At 41.7% G+C, this 25,815-nt stretch overlaps 2 protein-coding genes across 2 annotated transcripts in view; one reads left to right on the top strand and one right to left on the bottom strand.

Annotated features, from left to right (window-relative positions):
* Positions 1 to 25,815, bottom strand: part of SLC9A7 (solute carrier family 9 member A7) — a 186,022-nt gene that overhangs the window by 22,330 nt on the left and 137,877 nt on the right. The window contains exons 12-14 of the mRNA XM_005898185.2: positions 21,947 to 22,100; positions 11,903 to 11,962; positions 3,351 to 3,414 (exon numbers count right to left, since the gene is read on the bottom strand). Coding sequence (XP_005898247.2) covers positions 3,351 to 3,414; positions 11,903 to 11,962; positions 21,947 to 22,100 — 278 coding nt within the window. The remainder of the gene's footprint in view (positions 1 to 3,350; positions 3,415 to 11,902; positions 11,963 to 21,946; positions 22,101 to 25,815) is intronic.
* CHST7 (carbohydrate sulfotransferase 7) overlaps positions 1 to 25,815 on the top strand; it is an 80,052-nt gene that overhangs the window by 49,945 nt on the left and 4,292 nt on the right. The window lies entirely within an intron of this gene.

Raw genomic sequence — 25,815 nt, 5'->3', positions numbered from 1 at the left:
CATGTGTGATCAAAACTGGCCCAAAGGATGGCCTCCCAAGCTCACCCTGGGGCTAGGGGTGCTACCTTAGCTATCACTGCATGAACTAAATGCACTGCCAAAACCCTTAACACTTAGGATGCACTGCTTTTTAAACATTTCCACAGCAAGTCTGTTAGTAAGTCAAGCTACAAGCCCAGTGTCTCTGAGAGATACAGTAAGTTCAGCTGCTGCTGCTGCTGCTGCTGCTGCTAAGTCACTTCAGTCGTGTCTGACTCTGTGCGATCCCATAGACAGCAGCCCACCAGGCTCCCCCGTCCCTGGGATTCTCCAGGCAAAAACACTGGAGTGCGTTGCCATTTCCTTGTCCAGTGCATGAAAGTGAAAAATGAAAGTGAAGTCGCTCAGTCATGTCCGACTCTTCGTGACCCTATGAACTGCAGCCTACCAGGCTTCTCCGCCTATGGGATTTTCCAGGCAAGAGTACTGGAGTGGGTTGCCATTGCCTTCTCCAAAGTTCAGCTACATGGAGCCAATCAAACCATTTCACATATTTCCTTTGACAGATGCTTACGTCCAGAGGCAGGAGCAATTGAAAACAGCAAAAGGGCGGGTGGGGTAGGGGGGTTGGTTAGGGGGTTGGTTAAGGGTGTTGATGGGTTTGGAACTGTCAAGATGAAATTGCCCCAAGCCCTGGCTATCTAGCTGGTAGTGACCTGCTTTTCTTACAAAATTAATCTTGACTAGCCACAGGTCTAGGCAGGATGTGGTGTATCCTACCACAGCCATTATTTTCCTTTCAGTGAAATGAGGATGTCCATTACGGATTTCACCCAGCTTTCCTCAGGTCCAAGTTTGGAGATACCCAAACTGTTAGATTCTAAGTTAGCTGCAAGAGGCACAGTTCCTGAACTCCTACTTTCTAAAGTCCTTAAAGTGAAAGTCAAAGCATTAGTTACTCAGTTGTGTCCAACTCTTTGTGACCCTATGGACTGTAACCTGCCAGGCTCCTCTGTCCATGGGATTTCCCAGACAAGAATATTGGAGTGGGTCACCATGCCCTCCTCCAGGGGATATTCCTGACCCAGGTATTGAACCCCCGTCCCCTGCATTGCAGAGAGATTCTTTACCATCTGAACCACCAGGGACTTAAAGCTCTAGTCAAATAGCAACTTTTCCAAAGGAACTTCTCATTGAAACCACACGTTACCAAGTGGCACAATGGCCGATTCTAATATAGTCACAAAGGTCTTCTGGAGCACCATTAAAGTGGGCACCAAATCTCCAATGAAGCTCACTGAAAGTTCATCCCAAAATGCCTAGAACTTTCAGAGGTCCCTTATGGGGCCTCAACCAAAGAATGGCCCATCAGGCTGTGACCACCCTCATACAGAGAAAGACCTCAGAGAAAGCTGTGGTGGCACCCCTGGGCCCAACACAGCACCACATTTTGTGAGACTTGTTAAAATCTGATGTGGTTGCTGGAGTCATTTAGAAGATCCTAGGGAATCTAAGACATGCAAACTCGATTTGGGATTAACTGCAATGGTGAGTGTGATTCAAAGCTGACTGGAAGAAAAACAAACACTTGATATGGCTTTGCAGATGATACCTGCACATGGTCAGTGGAGTTTCCCACACCCTGTGCCACTCTTGCTCCCCTATATTCCCATCAAATACCAATCAAGGCCCCATGGGCCAGGCACTGTGCTCAGTACTGGGTATTCAACACTGAACAAAATAGTTCTTCATTCCCCAGGCCAAAGAAAAACATTTTGGAAGCAAATTTCTGCTCCTATCATAACTTCCCTTTCCCCCACCATGCCTGCCCAGGAAATGCCGGCCTGAGAAAGGGGAAAAACCTGGAGGCAGAATCATCCCACCAGGCCTACAACAGGGGTGATACTCTGCCTCTGCTTTGCTGAGCATGCGCCCCCAGACACATTGCCTCTCTTGCATCTGACACCACCCAGGTGCCTGCTGCCATTGACTTGGCCTCTGGAATTTCAAATCATGAGTTCCCACTCCCATATCCAAAAAGCACACACTTCCATGTCCCATGGGACCTTTAACCACAGGGTACTCTTCCAAAGTGTCCAATGAAAGGCAGGGGGTCAGTGTTGCTGGGTAGTTTCCTCCAGCTTTAAAACATGACTGCCACTTCGCTGATGCTTGTTCCATCCAGAGGGGATGGTCTCTATCTCTTCCCGCTGAATCTGGGCTGGCCTGAGCAACTCGTAACCAAGAGAAAGTCCTGGAAGTGATGTTGTATGACTCCCAAGGTTAGGCCACAAAAGGCCAGAAAGCTTCCACCTCACTTGCTGGGACATGGGCTTTTGGAAGCCAGAGCCATCAGGTAAGAAGTCCCACAACCAAGGCCAAGGAGAAGCCATCACAGGCATCCTGCTCACCAGTCCTAGTCTGTGTCCTCCAGCCCAGTTACCAGACACAAGAGCGAACGAGCCTTTGGAAGATTCTAGCCCTCAGCTGTTGACTGACCCCAGCTTTTTTCATGGAGCACAGGCACGCTGTCCCTACTACGCCCCTTGCAAATTCCTGACCTAGACAACGCATGTGGATGAGAAATTGTTGTCCACTTTCCCACGTTTGGGGCACCTCATGATGCTGCCAGAGTAACTGGAGCCGACGGCAAAACCAATGGCCAGCCTATGCCTCTCCCCCCTCCCCCAGCACAGTCTCCATCAGGATTATCTGCAGCAGCAGGAACTCTGAGATGAGACACATGGCTCTTGCCCTCACTGCTTCTGTAGCCTCCATCCTCGGCACTCTGTTCCAGGCTGACACTGCTGCCACTGCCCCACCCAAGCCTTAACTGTTAGTCCTGCTGCAAACTTCACTGCCTATGGGGCTGAGGGCTGCTGCTCTGCTACTATGGGACCATGGAAGCTGCCAGACCCTGGAGGAGCAGGAGGGCCAGCCGTCACCCAGCATCCCTTCTTTCTGGCTTATGCTCCCTGGGCTGGAAAATCAATCCCATCTTTCTCCTTCCCAGAACAAGCTATCATGAGCCAATTGCCAATGTATCCATGTATCCATTTTTGGAAGGGGAGAGTCAGTCATACAGTAGATGCTCTTTTTGGGCCCTTAATATGTTGTTTGAGAACAGGGACTCTGGAGTCAAATCCTGGCTCCATCATTTTCAAATTGTCTGACCACAGAGACACACTTTAACTCTCAAACTTCAACTTCTAATCTGTAACCTGGGCATAACAGTTCCTACTTCATAAAGTTGTTCTCAAGATCACAATGAGGGAATCCATGTAAACTGCTTGGCATGTAGTAAATGCTCAAATAAATTCTAGCTATTTTTAATAACACCTTCCCACAAAGAAGCATCTTTTGTGACTTACCCCTTGTAAGACTTGGAAGCTGTCGTTGTTGGGTGGTGGGTCTTGGTCTGGGTCAACACCAACTCTGTAAGTCATCAGGGAGAAAGACAAGGAGAGAAAAACATAGAGTGTTAGCTTAGACCATGGCAGCCAGGCCAGTTAAGCAGCTAAGAGGCTGACCACCTTCCCAAGGTGGAAGGAGTGGTTAGCTAAAAGAAGGGGAAGGCTGTCATGCAGAAAATTATGAGAAAGTGGTCGTACCACCCAGGGATAGGCTGGGTAATCGATCTGTATGCTAACACCTTAAGCAAGGCCTCTGGGGAACGGTACAAGCAGGAAACTGTCTGTCTGCCTTTCTGTAGCGGACAGTCCTAGGTAGCCAAAGGCAGGTCCTGCCTCTTCCTGTCTGCTGCTTCCTCCCTTCCACCTGACCTGAGAACTCACAATTTGAGATCAATAACTGAAGATGGAAAGAAAAAGCAAGGTGGCAAAATTCACTAATAATGAATTCCATGAAAACACTAGGGTCATTGTCTTAGCAGCAACATACCAACTATTGCTCTATGTATCTGTTGATTCTTTATCCCTGAAACTTCCTCATTTTAAGGCAGAGAACAGTAGTACTGATGACACTGATAATATGGGGGCAATGGAGGAGAAAACAAGGATGCCAGGAAACAGTCCTGGAATCCAGGAAACAATTGGAGTTCACTTCTCCCTCCAGTACTGCAAAGAATGTGTGCTCAATCGCTAAGTCATGTCTGACTCTTTGCGACCCCACAGATTGTAACCCACCAGGCTCTTCTGTCCATGGGATTTCCCAGGCCAGAATACTGGAGTGGGTTGCCATTTCTTCCTCCAGGGGCTTCCCCAGGTGGCTCAGGTAAACAATAGCCTGGCAATGCAGAAGACGTGGATTTGATCCCTGGGTCTGGAGGATCCCCTGGAGGAGGAATTGCAAAGAATGGCTGGTATCATAAAAAGAAAACAAGAAACACAGCTTTCAGCACATCTGATCAGAGTTTGAAGAGTGCTGCCAAATGGCCCTGACCAGGGGTTTTATTTGTAGTCTGGAACCAGGGCGCTGACTGCGATGAACAGACAGTAGACATGCAAAGCCCCATATGTGCCTTATTTTCTCTCCTCTCCCTCCCACTTCTCCACCTATGATGCCCAGGATAAATCTTGAGAAGCGAGACTAATGCAAAGAAGGAATAGAAGACAACATAGATGTACCCATTTCTCAAACGCAACCTCTACCCACCCTTATTCCAGGCTTGCCGAGCACTAAGCCAAGGTTTGTGTCCCCAGATGGAGGCAGGGAGGTACAGAAGGAAAGGGAACATTTACTCCATATTTTGCTGAAGGCAAAGTTTAAAAACTACAAGATGAATTCATGTATTAAGCAAATATTTACTGAGTGCCTACAATGCCAGATCTTATTCTGAGCACTTAGTTAAAACCTGTAATGTACCTGGCACCAGATTTCCTCCCTGGGGACCTGAAGTTTGATGGGCTTTTGGTAGTTAGTTAAATGGACTCTGTTGTGTCTACAGGCTGCTTTCTGAGGCCCAGAGGCTTGGCCTCACAGTTGGACATTAGCCAGGGACTTTTGAGCATCAAACCTTTCAGAGACTTTTGGATGCAAAATTCATCCAATTCTGAGGCACCAGGGCTAGCTACCCACAGAGGTCACATAAGAGAGCCTCAGTGTGCCTGAAGGGTCTGACATACCAGAGGAGAGGTCACACTGAATTCCTAGCTGTTGATCTTTAACCCTTACCGGTTTTGAGGTTCTCTTAATGAATGTTTCATAGAGAAAAGTCCTCTAAATGGTGTTAGCACCTGTAAGATCTGGTGTTAGCATCTGTAAGATCAACAGCTAAAAGTCCAATATTAGGCCTTATTCTGTGGATTCTGTTGGTGAATGGAGCCACTTCATGGCAGACTCATTTACTTAGATGAGTTTCCTAGTAAAGACTCAGAGAGGGGCAGAGCATGGGTTACCAGTAGTCTGTCTCCCAGACAGCCTACCGGAATGCCCATGACACAGCAGCCCTCTGCCTAACCATGGACAGGCTATTGTGGAGGCAGGAGCATCAGCAGTTCAGATCCAACCAGATCGTCTCTCCTTTCTTGACCACGAATTCTGAAAAAGATGTATTAGCCTTTATAAGTGGCTTCCACACCAGTAAAGATAAAACAAAAGGATTTTATCAGCCTAGATGAAATAGGAAGCCTCTGGGTATGAGAAAAGGCTTAAGTGTGCCTTGTCCTACAATGAAGAAAACAAAACCACACATAATAAAAGCTGCCAGATGAAATCTAGCCCCCTCGATTCTTTCCACTAACCTCTTCTAGGAGAAGAGAACTAAAATAAATTCTGTTTAACAAGAACTGCTTATAAAGACTAGTGTTAGTCCGCTCAGTTGTGACCAACTCTTTACAATCCCATGAATCGTAGCCCGCCAGGCTCCTCTGTCCATGGAATTCTCTAGGCAAGAATACTGGAGGGGGTTGCTGTGCCATCCTCCAGGGGATCTTCCTGACCCAGTGATTAAACCCTGGTCTTCTGCATTGCAGGCAGACTCTTTACCGTCTGAGCCACCAGGAAAGCTCACTTATAAATACTAGATTTGGACTATTTTCATTCAAGTCCTGGCAATGTAAGAGGAATTCATCTATTTAGCCTGTGCCCACATGGCCAGGCCAGAATTCAAACAGTGGAGCACAAAACATTGGAAAACACTGATAAATTCACAAAATTAGGCCCATCTTAACCTCATCTCAAACTTGCTTGACATTTATGCTTGGGGGAACTTGAGAGTGATTCTAGATGCACATGATCCAGTAGAACTTTTTGCAATGATGGTGGTCTTCTAGATATACACTGTCCAATATGGAGGCCACTGGCCACATGTGGCCATTGTGCAGTTGAAATGTGACCAATAGGACTGAGGAACTGCATTTTAACTTTTATTTCATGTTAATTAATTACAATTTAAATTCAAACAGACACATGTGGTGAGTGGCTAAAACTGCAAGGAGATCCAACCAGTCCATTCTGAAGGAAATCAGCCCTGGGATTTCTTTGGAGGGAATGATGCTAAAGCTGAAACTCCAGTACTTTGGCCACCTCATGCAAAGAGTTGACTCATTGGAAAAGACTCTGATGCTGGGAGGGATTGGGGGCAAGAGGAGAAGGGGATGACAGAGGATGAGATGGCTGGATGGCATCACTGACTCGATGGACGTGAGTCTGAGTGAACTCCGGGAGTTGGTGATGGACAGGGAGGCCTGGCGTGCTGTGATTCATGGGGTCGCAAAGAGTCGGACATGACTGAGTGACTGAACTGAACTAAGTACTGGGTTGGCCAAAAATTTTGCTTGCATTTTGAAAAACCTGAACAAACTTTTTGGCCAATCCAATACTAATTCTGGCCCTGTCTCTCTAGCATCACTGTTTTCTCTACAGAAAAAATGACAACTGTCTGTTACCTTCTGCCACCTCAGTGATAAAACCTGAGATTCTTGCTAGGATCCTGCAGAGACACAACTCTGTAGTCCCACATACATTAAATAAAAATTTGTTTGAACTGATTACTTAGACATTGGAGAGATATCTCACTTCACCAGCATAGAAAAGAACACTGATACTCTCTGAAAGTTCTTCTCTATAGATAATCATCAAAAACATGAAAAGAACAACAGGATTAGAAAATTTCCAGTTTTTCACTCACAGGGTAATAACTGCTTCAAGCAAAGGTCATCAGAGTATAATTTTACCAATGGGTAAAAGGCTGATGGGACTCTGACTATTCATATGATGTTAAAGGTTTTCTTTAAAAAAAATATTTATTTGGCTGCATCAGGTCTTAGTGGTGGCCTGCGGGCTTCTCTAGTTGTTGTGTACTGGGCTGTAGAGCACACTGCTTCAGTTGCTCTGGGGCATGTGGGATCTTAGTTCCCCGACCAAGAATCAAACCCATGTCCCCTGCATTGCAAGACAGATTCTTTATCTCTGGGCCACCAGGGAAATCCCTACAGGTTACTTGTTTAATTACAAAGGGAAAACAGTGCTTTTATAAGCGGCAAGACCTGGGGTCTAAAGTGGTCAAATTTAACATCACTAATAATGAGGGACAGCTGGACAAGACACACAACCTGATATGATGCAACAAGAAATGCATAACTTCCTTTTACATTATTTTTGGCCAAAAATCAAATGATTCTCTATCTCTAGTCAAGAGGAAAACAAATCCGAAAATTCCAGATTGTAGAGCAGCAGTGGCCACAGGACTGGAAAAGGTCAGTTTTCATTCCAATCCCAAAGAAAGGCAATGCCAAAGAAAGCTCAAACTACCACACAATTGCATTCATTTCACACACTAGTAAAGTGATGCTTAAAATTCTCCAAGCAAGGCTTCAGCAATACGTGAACCATGAACTTCCAGATGTTCAAGCTGGTTTTAGAAAAGGCAGAGGAACCAGAGATCAAATTGCCAACATCTGCTGGATCATGGGAAAAACAAGAGAGTTCCAGAAAAACATCTATTTCTGCTTTATTGACTATGCCAAAGCCTTTGACCGCATGGATCACAATAAACTATGGAAAATTCTGAAAGAGATGGGAATACCAGACCACCTGACCTCTTGAGAAATCTGTATGCAGGGCAGGAAGCAACAGTTAGAACTGGACATGGAACAACAGACTGGTTCCAAATAGGAAAAGGAGTACGTCAAGGCTATATATTGTCACACTGCTTATGTAACTTATATGCAGAGTACATCATGAGAAACGCTGGGCTGGAGGAAGCACATGCTGCAATCAAGATTGTAGGGAGAAATATCAATAACCTTAGATATGCAGATGACACCACCCTTATGGCAGAAAGTGAAGGACCTCTTGATGAAAGTCAAAGAGGAGAGTGAAAAAGTTGGCTTAAAGCTCAATATTCAGAAAACTAAGATCATGGCATCTGGTCCCATCACTTCATGGGAAATAGATGGGGAAACAGTGGAAACAGTGGCTGACTTTATTTTTCTGGGCTCCAAAATCACTGCAGATGGTGATTACAGCCATGAAATGAAAAGATGCTACTCCTTGGAAGAAAAGTTATAACCAACCTAGACAGCATATTAAAAAGCAGAGACATTACTTTGCCAACAAAGGTCCGTCTAGTCAAGGCTATGGTTTTTCCAGTGTCATGTATGGATGTGAGAGTTGGACTATAAAGAAAGCTGAGCACCAAAGAATTGATGCTTTTGAACTGTGATGTTGGAGAAGACTCTTGAGAGTCCCTTGGACTGCAAGGAGATCCAACCAGTCCATTCTAAAGGAGATCAGTCCTGGGTGTTCATTGGAAGGACTGATGTTGAAGCTGAAACTCCAATACTTTGGCCACCTGATGCGAGGAGCTGACTCATTGGAAAAGACCCTGATGCTGGGAAAGATTGAAGGCAGGAGGAGAAGGGGACGACAGAGGATAAGATGGTTGGATGGCATCACCAACATGGACATGGGTTTGGGTAGACTCCGGGAGTTGGTGATGGACAGGGAGGCCTGGTGTGCTGCGGTTCATGGGGTCGCAAAGAGTCAGACACAACTGAGTGACTGAACTGAACTGAACTGAATGCAAGACAATTATCCTAGAAAACCTTAAAAAATAAAAAAATAAAAAAAACCTCAATGTCATAAGCGATCAAAAGGAAGAGTGTAGGATTATCCTCAATTAAAGGACTAAAGAGATGACAACCAAGTCAGTCAGAGGAATAGGGCAGAGAGCCACCATGGGCCTGAATTTTTTTAAAAAAGAAAACAAAAAAAGAGATGACAGCCAAAGGAAACTTTGATTGGATCCTGGATCCTACATGTGTGTATAAAATTTGTGTTACTAAAAGTATTGTGATCATGAGAAGATTAGGTTCCTAAGGGATACATGCCGAAGTATTTTAGGGGCAGAAAGTCATGATGTCTATAATGTACTCTGAAGCACTCTGAAATGGCTGAGAGAAAGAGAAAGAAGAAAATGACAGAATGTTTACAATTGGTGTATTCAGGTTAGAACTTGGATATTCAGTGCTTTTTTGCAGATTTAAAATTTTCCACAATTTAAAACAAACATTTAATTATATCTTTAGTGAAAACGTTTCACAAATATTGATACATGAGTACTATTTCTGCCTCTCTGATTTAATCTAACTTACTAATAATGATGATTCAGGATCTCATATTAGTCCAGGGTCTAAAAACAACAAATTGTAAAGATTCATGGACATAAGGTGCTAAAATAGGTAAATAGGTAGATACAGAGTCTAGCAATTACATGTTTTTTCCCCCAGATAAATCCTCCAATCTTTTGTTGAGCTTCTTCTTCTCTTAAAAATGAAGGGCAGGAGAAAAATTCTATGTTACTGAAACATGTGGTTAATCTTCAGATCTGGTTGTGCATGTCCCCTGGAAACCTACAATTCTGAGCAGAGTCCTACCCAGCACCCCCATTTCCTGTTCTTTTCTCCCTCTGCTGTGGAAGCTCTGATCCTTGCTGTAGCCACTTGCTACCAACTACCTGCCTGAGATGCAGCCCTACTCCTGACCACACAGAGCCTCCAAAGACTCCCCAGGACCATCCTATAGACAGAGAAATGCAGGAGGGCCCATTGGAGGGTCTCAGAGGTCCCTGCTACTGATTTAAGTGCTGAACAGGAGAAAGGTTTACTACTGGGTTTTAAATGCCAGAAGAAAACAGACCAGGAGCCTTGTGACACAGATGGGGTTCTGCTCTTTCACCATTCAAGGCTGTTTACTTCAGGATAATTGAATGATTACTTTTCTGGCAGGGTTGAGGGACCCTTGGACCAATCCCCCAGGATGATACTAGATCCCTACAAAGGGCCTCACCCTTGGGACAGGGCGTGTGGTGGTGTGCTGAGTAGCAAGAAAGATCAGGTACATTATTTAAAGTATAATGCCTCAGAAGACTTGGGGTTCTCTAACTTTCTGAAATTCCTAGTTTCAGGCAACTGTCCACAATATACATTTCCCTCCTTACCTATTATAATGCTTTTGATTTAGGCCACTGTATAAATCTAAAACTTTTGTGCTGGTTTATTACATCATATTTTAGCAGTCCCCTGATACATCAGGGTTGAGTTCATCTGATGACATACAATAGTCTTTCTTTCCAGAATGAACTGAATTATCCTTATTTTCATTAAGAATGAGACAAATGTGGTAATCCCATACCAAATGAGAAAAAAAGCAATCACACTGATGTGCTCATTCCAGAATGAATATAGAATATGAATAATTTCCCTTTTGATATATGTATATTCTGATTAACCACCACATAAAATGCCACAAAATCTCAGAAATTTTAGAAGCATTCTATTTTAATCAGTAGATGGGTTTTTTAAAATTTGAATGGCTGAGGTCCTAAATAAATTTGGGGAATATGAGACATATGCATTCATATCAAATCTTAAACAATTGATCAGAATCTGAACTCTCTCATGTTCCAAGTGTAATAACATACTTTGCTGGAAGGGCCTTCCTCCTTGAAGGTTGGATATTTCAAAGAAAAGGGTTTCCTCTGAAACTTAACTGGTACCTACAGTCAGGTCTCTAATATGAACATCTTTGTGTGTGTATTTTAGGAAAAAAAATGTGAATCCAGAGATCTTAAATGCTTCAATTAATTGTATACATGTCATTAACAGTTTACATCTGGGGCCTGGCAATGTCCCAAAATTCATGCCCCATGACAGGTACTGTTGCTTTCACCACTGTCCTCAGAGAGTAAAACACTTTCACAAGAAGAACAGACTTTAAGGCTATTTTGCATTTGCTTTATCTACCAGCACCCAGAATCAGATCAGGAAGAAAGAATGCCAGTAAAAGGTCCATAAGGGAAGAAGAAATATTAAAGTCTTTACTCTGATTGCCCAATATCACCACCCTTAAGCATAATCTGTCATAAATTTGGTCACTGAGAAACAAATTGCATTAGAAAAGTCTTTCATGATCTTCTGTTTTTTTTTTTTTTAATCTGTTTTTGTATCTTCTGATTCACCATGGTTAGGTACAATTTAAAAATCTATACTTCAAAACTAAAATGGCATCAGTGCTTATTAATTAAGCTGATGTAAACCATATCCAAATCATGGCTGAAATACAAAATTCGAGTACTCTTTATGACTTAAAAGGCTTATTTACTAGATCACAAGCAGGATTTTGTGGGGAAAATGTTTGTGGCTCTGAAAATGGGCTACTCTTAACACAAAGCTCAGCTGTCAAGCAGCTACTCATCAACTCTGGCTTTGGTGCTGACAAAAACTGTCCAAAATGGGGAGGAAGGGGACAGACTTTCAGGAACACCAACACATCAATCAACTCAGAGAAGGGTAGAATGACCAGACTTGACCAGACCTCTTGCCCCTTAAGGGGCAAGGGACTGGTGCCCACAGGAAGAAAGAAAGAGACCAATAGCATAAAGAGAAACATCTCAGGTTAGAGAGAGGGGGGAAAAAAGCCAGGCCTGGTTAATTTGCTTCTGAGGATGCCCTTGTGTCACCTGAAGTACTGCCAGCGGTGTTCGTTCTGGTCCTCTTCGGAGGGCTCCTCGATGCCAACTCTGGGCAGCAGAAGAAGGGAACATGAGTGTGACAGGGACCACAGGGGAGCCAGGGGCTCTGGGCACGTGACCTGGACCACATCCATCAAAGACCAGGGCATCTCACTTTACACATAAATTTGTACCCTCTCATAAATTGTCCCCATTCTCTGAAACCCAGAGAGGGTGCCAAATTTATGTAGAAAGAAACAATGTTAGAAGCCAGGTCAAATGAGGATTGATTAGGAATGAAGCCTCTCAAAATACAATGAAATCAGGGGAAAAAACACAACTCATAGAAAATGACTTCAAACTACTTTTCACAAATTTATCTGTTTCACAATGCAAGACACATCCATACAAAAACTAGAAAAGAGAAAGCTATTGACATATATTTGAAATGTTTATACACACTTTTACACATATTTGACAGGAAGAGCAAAGAACACAAAATTACTGAAAACAGCAACAACGGAAAACAAAATGGCCTTTTTTCCTATAAGTAATCACATTATTCATGGGTTCAACCTAAAGGTCAAGAACCCAACTTCTGCTATTTTCTTTATCTTATGGCCTCAAGAGTTGACACAGTCCATTTTCACCTCCCTCAATAATTACTGGGTTACTCAGAATACATTAGAATTTTACTATAATTCTAATGAGCAGAATTTCACAATCTCAGTACTACTGACATTTTGGGCCCTGGCTTTTACCTGCAAGATACCACCAGTAGCACCTTCCTCCAGTTGAAGCAACCAGAAATGTCTCCAGACATTGCCAAATGTCCCCTGAGAGGGCAAAAATGCCCGAAGGTGAGAACCTCTGCACTAAATCTTGCATTCTCAATGGGGGGTGATACAGCCTCCAGGGGCATGAAAATCTGTCATTTAGGGACAAAAATTTTTTTAGATATTATAGTGGTTTATAGCCCTCTAAAGTTCCATAGTACATAAACAGATATATAGATCTGTTGTAGTAAAAAAAAAAAAAAATCAAAAAAAAAATCAATGGAAGAGACAGATTAAAAGAACATCTTTAAAGGCTCCTCAGAGGAACAGTGATGAAAAAAAAGGTTGAGAGACATTGTGCTAGAGAGTGCCCAAATTCTCATGCTACTAATATACACTGAAATATACAAGTGAGAACATGATGCTTCTTAAGGTGGTACTTTTAATTAGGCACATGTTGGGAATGTGACTTAAATCAGACTTTATATATTACTGTAGTATCAAAAAGCTATAACAAATTTCAGAAAAGCAAGCTGGATTCCATTAATGCAAAATGCACTAGTAATAGTACTAGCAGTAGTTCTAATGCTATGATTACTAACGATAATATTATAGCTAAAATATACTAAACGTTTTCCATATGCCAGATGGTACATTTAATGGGGAGAACTCTTTATCACATTTATTTAGTGTCGCATTTTATGTTCACACCATGGTTATCCCCATTACCTGGTGAGGAAACTGAGAGTCAGAGAGGTTACAAAGTTGCCCAAGGTCACAAAGGTAGAAAACGGTGGAACCAAGATTGCAACTGAGGCTGTTAGACCCAGAGCCACAGTGCTACAACTTACAGGCTATTGCCTTTGACTATAAGGTGGCATCTTTAAATTCTTTTAAAATATCCAGTTGCAAAGGATATTACATAAAGAGCTCAGAGCTTCTCCTTGCCTTTATTCCTTAAATTATCTTACACAGAGCTTTATCTTAAACTCTCAGTGTGACAGGATTATACCTAGCAGAGTGTCCCTACCTGTCCCTGAGTGACTGTATTGCTGCACTCTGGGGTATGAAGGTTTTCCTGTTCCTTTGGCTGCCTGGGTGTATGTCACTGATTCCCCTATCACCACCACCCCTTCATGGGCATGTCACTTGAAGCTGGGCCTTCCAAGAGGATGGCCACCACGTCACCAAAATGTGCTCAGGACATATACAAGGCTCATCTGCTGAGTCTGCTCATCTGATGGTTTTTTGAAGTTGCCAAAATTACACCTTTGTGAATAACAACACTTGCTCAAGAGACTAAAAAAAATATTACACAGTTTATTGCTCAGTTGTGTCCGACTCTTTGCAACCCCATGGACTGTACCCACCAGGCTCCTCTTTTCATAGGATTTTCCAGGCAAGAATACTGGAGTGGGTTGCCATTTCCTCCTTTAGGGGATCTTCCCAATCCAGGGATCAAACCTGAGTTTCCTGTGTCTCCTGTATTTCAGTCAGAATCTTTACAGCTGAGCCATTGGGGAAGCCCCCCCATGTAGTAGTTTACTACCAGAAAGCAATTTGGGAATTTTGTCATCAAGTTTTAAAATAGCAAATACATGCTCAATATCGCTAATTATTAGAAAAGTGCAAATCAAAACTACAATGAAGTATCACCTCACATTGGTCAGAATGGCCATCATTAAAAAGTCTACAAACAATGAATGCTAGAGAGGGTGTGGAGAAAAGGGAACTCTCCTACAGCGTGGTGGCTCAGAGGGTAAAAAGCCTCTGCCTGCAATGCGGGAGACCTGGGTTCGATCCCTGGGTTGGGAAGATCCCCTGGAGAAGGGCATGGCAACCCTCTCCAGTACTCTTGCCTGGAAAATCCCATGGATGGAGAAGGCTGGTAGGCTACAGTCCATAGGGTCGCAAAGAGTCGGACACAACTGAGCGACTTCACTTTCTTTTCCTACAGTGTTGGTGGGAATATTAATTGGTGCAGCCACTATGGAAAACAGTATAGAGGTTCCTTAAAAGCTAAAAATAGAACTACCATATAATCCAGCAATCCCACTCTTGGGCATATATTCAGAGAAAACTCTAATTAGAAAAGATACATGCACCCCAGTGTTCACACAGCACTATTTACAAGAGCCAAGACAAGGAAGCAACCTAAATGTCCATCAACAGAGGAATGGATAAAGAAGATGTCTCTCTCGCTCTCTCATGCACACACACATCAAAATATTACTCAGCCATAAAAAAGAATGAAAAATGCCATTTGCAGCAACATGGATGGACACAGAGATTATCATATTAAGAGAAGTAAGTCAGAAAAATATCATATAATACCACTTATATGTAGAATTTCAAAAAATGATATAAGTGAACTTATTTACAGAACAGAAACAGAATCACAGACATAGAAAACAAACTTATGGTTACCAAAGGGGACAGTAGGGATGGGAGGATAGGAGTTTAGGATTAACATACACACTACTATATATAAAATCGATAAACAACAAGGTCCTACTGAATAGTACAGGGAACTATATTCAGTATCTTATAATAAACTATAATGTAAAAGAACTTGAAAAGTCTGTGTGTGTTTATGTATGTATCTGAATCACTTTGCTGTACAACTGAAACTAACACATCATAGATTAACTATATTTCAATTTTTAAAAATGGTTTAAAATAATAATAAAATAAAATAACAATCATAAAATTCTAATTTAAAAACACAAGTTGGATTTCTGGAAGGCAGTGACCTGGTTCTGGATTTGTGGATATATTCATTTTATATTATACACAGACTACAAATTCAGTTCAGTTCAGTTCACTCAGTCGTGTCTGACTCTTTGCAACCCCATGAATCACAGCACGCCAGGCCTCCCTGTCCATCACCATCTCCCAGAGTTCACTCAAACTCACATCCATCGAGTCAGTGATGCCATCCAGCCATTTCATCCTCTGTCGTACCTTTCTTCTCCTGCTCCCAATCCCTCCCAGCATCAGAGACTTTTCCAATGAGTCAACTCTTCGCATGAGGTGGCCAAAGTATTGGAGTTTCAGCTTTAGCATCATTCCTTCCAAAGAACACCCAGGACTGATCTCCTTCAGAATGGACTGGTTGGATCTCCTTGCAGTCCAAGGGACTTTAAAGAGTCTTCTTCAACACCACTGTTCAAAAGCATCAATTCTTTGGTGTTCAGCTTTCTTTATAATCCAACTCTCACATCCACACATGACCACTGGAAAAACCATAGCCTTGACTAGACGGACCTTTGTTGGCAAAGTAATGTCTCTGCTTTTGAATATGCTGTCTAGGTTAGTCATAACTTTCCTTACAAAGAGTAAGCGTCTTTTAATTTCATGGCTGCAATCACCATCTGCAGTGATTTTGGAGCTCAAAAAAATAAAGTCTGACACTGTTTCCACTGTTCCCCCATCTATTTCCCATGAAGTGATGGGACCAGATGCCATGTTCTTTGTTTTCTGAATGTTGAGCTTTAAGCCAACTTTTTCACGCTCCTCTTTGACTTTCATCAAGAGGCTTTTTAGTTCCTGTTCACTTTCTGCCATAAGGGTGGTGTCATCTGCATATCTGAGGTTATTGATATTTCTCCTGGCAATCTTGATTCCAGCTTGTGTTTCTTCCTGCCCAGTGTTTCTCATGATGTACTCTGCATATAAGTTAAATGAGCAGGGTGATAATATACAGCCTTGATGTACTCCTTTTCCTATTTGGAACCAGTCTGTTGTTCCATGTCCAGTTCTAACTGTTGCTTCCTGACCTGCATACAGATTTCTCAAGAGGCAGGTCAGGTGGTCTGGTATTCCCATCTCTTTCAGAATTTTCCACAGTTTATTGTGATCCACACAGTCAAAGGCTTTGGCAGTCAATAAAGCAGAAATAGATGTTTTTCTGGAACTCTCTTGCTTTTTCGATGATCCAGCAGATGTTGGCAATTTGATCTCTGGTTCCTCTGCCTTTTCTAAAACCAGCTTGAACATGTGGAAGTTCACGGTTCACGTATTGCTGAAGCCTGGCTTGGAGAATTTTGAGCATTACATTACTAGCGTGTGAGATGAGTGCAATTGTGCAGTAGTTTGAGCATTCTTTGGCATTGCCTTTCTTTGGGATTGGAATGAAGACTGACCTTTTCAGTCCTGTGGCCACTGCTGAGTTTTCCAAATTTGTTGGCACATTGAATGCAGCACTTTCACAGCATCATCTTTCAGGATTTGAAATAGCTCCACTGGAATTCCATCACCTCCACTAGCTTTGTTAAAAGTCATTGTTAACTCCATGTCCTACCCTGGGCTTCTGGACTTCTGAGAACCCACTAAGTACCTTATCAGGACCTCTGTCAACAGCCTGGGGAAGTAAGAAACAACTTGCTATTGATCTCACTGAGGTCATAGAGCTCAAAACACCACCCTGAACTTCAGGGGATTTCTGAATTATTTTAGAAATAGAACCTGTTTCACATAAATGATTCGTGGTCATTAACACCATAAGCCACAAGCCAGAAAAACCAATCAGTCTCATTACCTTATTCCTGGGGGACTTTGTTTTGATGTAATCACTGCAAATGTCAGTTTCTGTCTCCTACATAATCACTATTTATATACATCTGGAAAAATGTAATGAACTGACACCATATGTATTTTTTACCCATGGTACAATTTGCTTCATTACACTATCCAGGTAGAGTTGGATAGAAAGAAGGAACTAATAAAGATAGAAGCAGAAATCAATGAAATTGAAAACAGAAAAACAATACAGAAAATCAATGAAGTAAAAAGCTAGTTCTTTAAAAGAATCATTAAAATTAACAAAACCCTAACAAGACTGAAAGATACAAAGAGAGAAGATATGAATTACCAATATCATGAATGAAACACGGGATATCACTATAGATCTCACAGACACCAAAACAACAATATGGTTAGACTATGAACAACACAAACATGACAATTAGATGAGAGGGACCAATTTCACAAACTATCACAACTCACCAATATGAAATAGATAATCTTAATATCCCTATAGCTATTAAAGATATTGGCTTCATAATTTATGTAACAAAACACCTGGAAAAGAAGACTAAAGGACCAGATGGTTTCACCAGAGAATTTCATAAAACTTTCAAGAAGAATTATTAATAACAACGATTCTACACAACCTATTCCAGAAAACAGAGGACTCAGAAAATTGCCCCAACTCATTTTGTGAGGTGAGATTACCCTGATACCAAATCAGCTAAAGGCAATACGAGAAAAGAAAACTGCAGACCAGTATCCCTCAAGAACACAGACACAAAAATCCCTAACAAAATATTAGCTTGTAAAATTCAGAAATATGTAAAACATTTATACAAGCAAGACTAGTTTTAAAGAAGCAATGCTGGTTCAATATTTTAAAATTAATCAATGTAATCTACCATATTAACAGGCTAAACAACAACAAAATATAATGATATGAACTAATACAGAAAAAGCATTTGATAAAATTCAACATCTGTTCATTATAAAACCCTCAGAAAACTAGCATTCTGTAGGAACGTCCTCACGTTGATGATAAACATCTGTGAAAACTCTATAGACTTAACATCACACTTATTGGTGAAAGACTGAATGCTTTCCCCTTAAAATTGGGAACAAAGCAAGGATGTCTGCTCATGTCACTCTTGTTTAACACAGTTCTGATGGCTCTAGTCAGAGCAACAAGTCAAGAAAAGGAAATAAAAGGGACACTGGTTGCAAAGGAAAAGATAAAACCATCTCGGTTTGCAAACTACCTTCCTAGAACTAATATGTGAATTTGGCAAGGTGGCAGGATATAAGATCAACACACAAAAACCAACTATATTTCTATATCTTGGCAATAAACACATGGAAACTGAAATTGAAGATAGAATAACATTTAAAATAGCTCAAAAAGAAGAAGAAATACTTAGAAGTAAATCTAACAAAATGTGCACAGACTGTATAATGAAAACTATAAAATATTGATAAAAGAAATCAAAGAAGATCAAATAAACAGAGAAACATGCCATGTTTGTGGGTTGGAAGACTCAACAAGGTAAAGATGTCAATTCTCCTCAAACTGATAAATCAGGTTTAACACAATTTCTTTGAAAACCCCAGCACAATTTTTTTTAGAAAAAAAATATATATGGAAAGGAAATAGAATAGCTATGAGAATTTTGAAAAAGAAGGATAAAGTGGGAGGACCCACTCTACCTCATGCTCAAGTTGAACATATAATCATAGTTATCAAAACAGTATGGTTCTGGTGGAGGTACACACATATAAATCAACAGAGCAAATAGAAACAGACTCTCATGCATACCACCAACTGATTTCTGGCAAAGGAGCAAAAACAATTCGATGGAGTAAGGATAGTCTTTCTAACAAATTATGCTGGAACAACTGGATGAAAGTGAAAGAAAAAGTTCAGTCATGTCTGACTCTTTGCAACCCCATGAACTATACAGTCCATGGAATTCTCCAGGCCAGAATACTGGAGTGGGTAGCCGTTCCCTTCTCCAGGGGACCTTCCTGACCCAGGGATTGAACCCAGGTCTCTCACACTGCAGGCGAATTCTTTACCAGCTCAGCCACCAGGGAAGCCCGGAACAACTGGATAGCTACAGACAAAATAAAACTTCAACCTGAACCTCATGTCTAATATTAAAAATTAAGTCAAAATGGATCACAGATTTAAATGTAAAGCATAAAACTAAAAAGTCTTTTTGAAGCTAACATAGAAGAAGATCTTTGGGACTAGTGCTTGATGAAGAGTTCTCAGGCATTAACACCAAGAGCATGATGCATTTTAAAAAAGATAACTTGCATCTCATCAAAATTAAAAGTTTTGCTCTAAGACAGACTCTATTAAAAGGATTAAAAGACAAGCTACAGAGTAGGAGAACATATTCACAAAACACATATCTGAAAACAGACTAGTTTCTAGAGCAAATGCAAAACTCAATAAAAAACAAACAATACAACTAGAAGATAGACAAAAAACTTGAACAGATATTTCACCATAGATATTCAACATCATTAGCCATGAGAAATGCAAATTAAGACAACAATGAGGTATCCCCACATACCTATTAGAGCAGGTAAAATAAAAAGTATCAATACCAAATGCTGGCAAGGATGTGGAAAAATTGGATGTTTCATATACACAGTCATTTTGTGACCTTTTATCATGTAGGAGCTGTTATTTTTAAGTGCTAATTTATATATCACTGTAATATTTTCACAACAATCCAATTATTATATGTGTACATATACAGCTTGTGTGCCTCAGGGAAAGAGGCCCATGCTCTCAGCTCTGGGCAGGACTATTTCAATGGCCCACTTTTTGAAGTGGGTTTGAGAATGGGCAAAATGTCAAAAGTCAACTCTCTACTCTCAATGGATAATTATTTGGTCCTATATATAATGATAGGTGGGGTCATCACAAAAGGAACTTATGAAATAGCCTGAAAAATGTGATTTAACCTGGCTCTGAGCATCTAGGGCATCTACTGGGTGACAAGGTAAACTGGAGCCGGAAGTAATCACAGAGAGGTCACCAAATGCAGATTCTCAACTGTGTGCAGGGTAAACCATTTTTTGCTCTTATTTTGCTACACAGAACAGAGATGGTACCATCTTATATCTCAAGTTTAAAGCCAAAAATTTGTACGTTTTCTTCTTCAGATTTCTATTTCCATAGATGAACTATTTTCCTTCATGTGACTCTTGAGATTCATACCAAGAAACTGAAATTCTAATCATCCCAGATTTTCCAACACAAAAACAGTCACTAACACAGCAAGCCTTTTGGGCAGTATAGTACAGTAGTGAAGAGCACGCCAGGGTTCAAATCCCAGCTTGTTCACTTACAGCTTTGTGACCTTGGGCAAGTTACTGCTCTATGTCTCAGTTTCCTCAGCTCTAAAATGAACATAATAGTATTAGCTCCCTTATAGGAATGCTATGCGGAATTTCTTAATCTAAGTGTTGGCATCTCAAAAAACAGCTGCAGCACAAGTTTTAGCTATTAGAAGACTCTTACTGATAAGTCCACCCAGGTTCTGCAGACCCGCCCAGATCTGAGGCTAGGACATGGTAGCTCAGAAATGGTGCAGCCAGCACCAACAACTCCTGGTGACAACCAATGGTGGCCATGCCCAGCAACCCCTGCCTCCCATCAATATAAAAGTTCCAGAGGGGAAAGACTATTCTCTCAAACCCGTTTTCTCCCTGACCCCAAGGATCACTGCAAGATCCTTGTTGGTTCTTTCTTCTCCAAACTAGATGTGCTCCGCAATTGTCAGCTCCACACAAACCAGCAGCCAGCAGAGAAAGGAAAAAAAGAAAAAAACATTGCCATCTTGTGGATTTTTAGAGAATTCTTCATACCTATGTGCCACCAGAGTCTTCTCATCCCCAGCATGTTTACCCTCTGCAGATCTGAAACTGAGGCAGGTGGTGAGAGCACCTCCAATGATGTAGAAAGCACACTCAGAGCTAAAGGGACCTGGAGAAAAGCTGACAGCACACTTTCGTTTAACGTGAAGACATATGGAGGCCCAAAGGCATGAGGAGCTTGTCTTAAACCAGGGCCAGAGTTAGGGTATGGGTCTCTCAACCCATTTCAATGTCCTCTTTACTGTAAGATGCTGGACCAGCTCACAAGCACAGCTTGGAATTCAAATGCTCTTAAAAAAAACTTAAACTTGGGTCAGTGCTCCTCCATCCTGACACAGCTAACAAAACCACAGGCAGGGGATGTCCATGAGGCTGCAAGAAATGAGGGTGATGCAGGAAATGTCACCTCTTCTGTGCATGCAAGCAAGAAGCGCAGCATAGTTTCCTCCTAAAACAAAACTCTAATTGCTTCTCCTTACTTCCAGCTGATGAGCTTATTTTTCAAGTCTGTAGATTTGATTTCAGAGGAGTATGAAATGCCAGACACTGTCAGCAGCTATGTCTATTCCCCGTCCTGTAGCTTTAAGACTTTTTGAATTCTTGCCTTAATGTCTCAGCATTACCAAGGTCCAGGTTGTTTCTTACTCTGCTTTTGTACCCACAAACATTTTAATGATTTTTTTTCGTAGAAAATGCAATACTCTGAATTTTTATTAATTTTTTAAAAATTTTAATCCTTCCCCAAACAAAACAAAAAAAAATATTAAAGGCTTTCATGCGCTAAGCTGTATGTAGCAGCCTCTGCGTGGGAATAGTGACATAGTTAGACACAAAACTGGCCTTGTTTCAAACCAACCTTATATTAAGCCATGACAACATGGGCGTCGTGCCTCCACCAATGATCCAGACAGTGAAGAAGACGATGAGGAGAGTGGTCGTGAACATCATCTGGCGTGCGTAGGATGCCGTGTCTCGGATGGCCAGTGCAAATGCCATCGCTCCCCTGAGGCCTGTGGGGACCAAAGAGGAAGCTCTCTTGTCCTAAGGATAAATAACAATGTGTCCCCAGACCTACTGCTTAGCCACACAGGTCTAATAAATTGTATCTGCTTATGCTTCAAGAGTCAAGTTGTTTTCTATAGAAAGAACCTTAAAGGAATTTAAACGATTTCCTCCTATTTGAAGTTTTCTTTTGCAAAATGCCCAAAGGCAATAAGAAAAACACCGCCCTGTTTTGTACAGCACATTGTGAGAATCCCATATGTGAATACCCCATAGTTTTGGATCTAATTTGGTGTGTGGCTAAATTAACAACTTTTCTGGATCTGCTGAGAGTACCTGTGAAGCTTATCCCATACCCGTGGAATCACACTGATGCTAGTATTTGGCAATCAGCAAGAAACTCAAGCACCAATGTCTACTCATCAGAAAATAGAAACATACAACTGCCCATCAAACCAAATGTGCATATGGCCTTGTTGCTGTTTTGTTGCTCAGTCATGTCTGACACTTTGTGACCCCATGAACTATAGCCTGCCAGGCTCCTCTGTCCATGGGATTTCCCAAGCAAGAATATGGATTGGGTTGCCATTTCCTTCTCCAGGAACCCATCTCCTGCATTGGCAGGCAGGTTCTTTACCACTGAGCCACCAGGGAAGCCCCTTAGAATAATAACACTCTTTCATTACTGAAAGAATTCTCCTGCTAGTAACATGAAATAAAAAGAAATATAAATAATAATATAAGCTTTCCAAGTCTGTGATTCAAGCACTACCCAAGTGCTATATAGTCATTATAAACTTAAGATACAGGCTAGGTATGAATATGTGAAATGTACAAAACAGCAGTTACTTAGCAAAGCCAGGCAGAGAAGTAACAATATAACCTGATCTATATCAGGAGATGAAGACTTCTTCTATAAAGGGTCAGATACTAAATATTTTAAGCTTTGTGGGCCAAGAGGAAAAATCAATGATATTAGGTATGTACATAAAAGAGAAAAAAAAATTTTCCATGAAATTTTATTGATAAAAATCAAAAGTATAATAAGTATAATATCTAAGTACCCTATTATAAGAGCTTCCCTAGTAGCTCAGCTGGTAAAGAATCCACCTGCAATGCAGGAGACCCCAGTTCAATTCCTGGGCTGGGAACATCCACTGGAGAAGGGATAGGCTACCCATTCCAGTATTCTTGGGCTTCCCTGGTGGCTCAGATGGTAAAGAACCCACTTGCAATGTGGGAGACCTGGATTCGAACCCTCAGTTGGGAAGATCCCCTGGAGGAGGGCATGGAAACACACTCCAGTATTCTTGCCTGGAGAATCCCCATGGATACAGGAGCTTGGCGGGCTATAGTCCATGGAGTCACAGAGTCAGACATGACTGAGCAACTAAGCACAGTACACAGCATAAATGCCTATTCACCATGGGTAAGACTGCCTGTATAGTATGAGAATGAAAAGTTATACTCACTATATTTATTTGTATATATTTCCACTTTTCCCAACAATTTCATGATTTCATTCATCTGAGAACCTCACTGCAATTCACTGGAGCAACTCAATAAAAGTTATATTAAAAAACAGAGCAAGGTTGATGTTCTCTATTAATTTGTCTTATTGAAATACTGACACACATCTAGATCATCCTACAGCCAGCTATGACATCACTTAATATTTCAACCTTTAAATGGATGCTGTCTCAAAGAAGAAAACCTGAGGGTCTGAGAGTGATAAAGTGTGCTCCATTTTTCTTTATTAGGTAAATAATGTAGGCAATATGGAAGTGGAACCTCAGGTATTTCTTTCATAGCCTTGAGGAAAATAATTTTGAAGTTTTGATAGCAGATATCTTTAAACAGTACTGTGTATCTCTCAGTCTTTTAACACAGAAGAGGATGAACACACTTTATCTAGGTGACCAAGTTATCTCCAATTCATCTTCTTCTTTTCCACTGGCATTTTTCTCATATGTATGGAGGCTCTGCTCTGTCTTGCCTTCCTGAGAAGCCTCTAATGTTTCCCAGATGCTCTTGAATAAAAGCGCAACTCTTTGGCATGGCACTAGGGCTTCTCTGTGGTCTAGACTCCAGCAATGATTCTCAAAGTGTGGTCCTCAAACCACCATCAGCAGCAGCAACAGATGAGAAAACATTACAGCTGCAAATTATTGGGGCCCACTCCATTCCCTCAGAATCACTCTCTGGTGGTAGGGCCCAAAAATCAGCTTTAACCAGCCGAATAGGTGATTCACATGCAACTTGAAGGTTTGCACCAATTCACATGAAATTTCCCTTTCCAACCTCACCCGCATTCTGCATTAGCCTGTGTGTCTCATGTTTAAACCAGACCATTCAGTTCAGTTCAGTCGCTCAGTCGTGTCCGACTCTTTGCGACCCCATGAATCGCAGCACTCCAGGCCTCCCTGTCCATCACCAACTCCCGGAGTTCACCCAGACTCACGTCCATCGTGTCAGTGATGCCATCCAGCCATTTCATCCTCTGTCGTCCCCTTCTCCTCCTGCCCCCAATCCCTCCCAGCATCAGAGTCTTTTCCAATGAGTCAACTCTTCGCATGAGGTGGCCAAAGTACTGGAGTGTCAGCTTTAGCATCATTCCCTCCAAAGAAATCCCAGGGCTGATCTCCTTCAGAATGGACTGGTTGGATCTCCTTGCAGTCCAAGGGACTCTCAAGAGTCTTCTCCAACACCACAGTTCAAAAGCATCAGTTCTTCGGTGCTCAGCCTTCTTCACGGTGCAACTCTCACATCCACACATGACCACAAGAAAAACGACAGCCTTGACTACATGGACCTTTGTTGGCAAAGTAATGTCTCTGCTTTTGAATATGCTATCCAGGTTGGTCATAACTTTGCTTTCAAGAAGTAAGCATCTTTTAATTTCATGGCTGCAGTCACCATCTGCAGTGATTTTGGAGCCCAAAAAAATAAAGTCTGACACTGTTTCCCCATCTATTTCCCATGAAGTGATGGGACTGGATGCCATGATCTTTGTTTTCTGAATGTTGAGCTTTAAGCCAACTTTTTCACTCTCCACTTTCACTTTCATCAAGAGGCTTTTTAGTTTCTCTTCACTTTCTGCCATAAGGGTGGTGTCATCTGCATATCTGAGGTTATTGATATTTCTCCCAGCAATCTTGATTCCAGCTTGTGCTTCTTCCAGTCCAGCGTTTCTCACGATGTACTCTGTATATAAGTTAAATAAGCAGGGTGACAATATACAGCCTTGACCTACTCCTTTTCCTATTTGGAACCAGTCTGTTGTTCCATGTCCAGTTTGAACTGTTGCTTCCTGACCTACATACAAATTTCTCAAGAGGCAAGTCAGGTGGTCTGGTATTCCCATCTCTTTCAGAATTTTCCACAGTTTATTGTGATGCACACAGTCAAAGACTTTGGCATAGCCAATAAAGCAGAAATAAATGTTTTTCTGGAACTCTCTTGCTTTTTTGATGATCCAGTGGATGTTGGCAATTTGATCTCTGGTTCCTCTGCCTTTTCTAAAACCAGCTTGAACATCAGGAATTTCACGGTTCAAGTATTGCTGAAGCCTGGCTTGGAGAATTTTGACCATCACTTTACTAGTGTGTGAGATGAGTGCAATTGTGCAGTAGTTTGAGCATTCTTTGGCATTGCCTTTCTTTGGGATTGGAATGAAAACTGACCTTTTCCAGTCCTGTGGCCACTGCTGAGTTTTCCAAATTT

The sequence above is a fragment of the Bos mutus genome, unplaced genomic scaffold, assembly GCF_027580195.1.
Source record: "Bos mutus isolate GX-2022 unplaced genomic scaffold, NWIPB_WYAK_1.1 CTG205, whole genome shotgun sequence".
NCBI classification, from domain to species: Eukaryota; Metazoa; Chordata; class Mammalia; order Artiodactyla; family Bovidae; genus Bos; species Bos mutus.
Note: the sequence above shows the minus strand (reverse complement) of the source record. Positions and strands in the feature narration are given on the sequence as shown.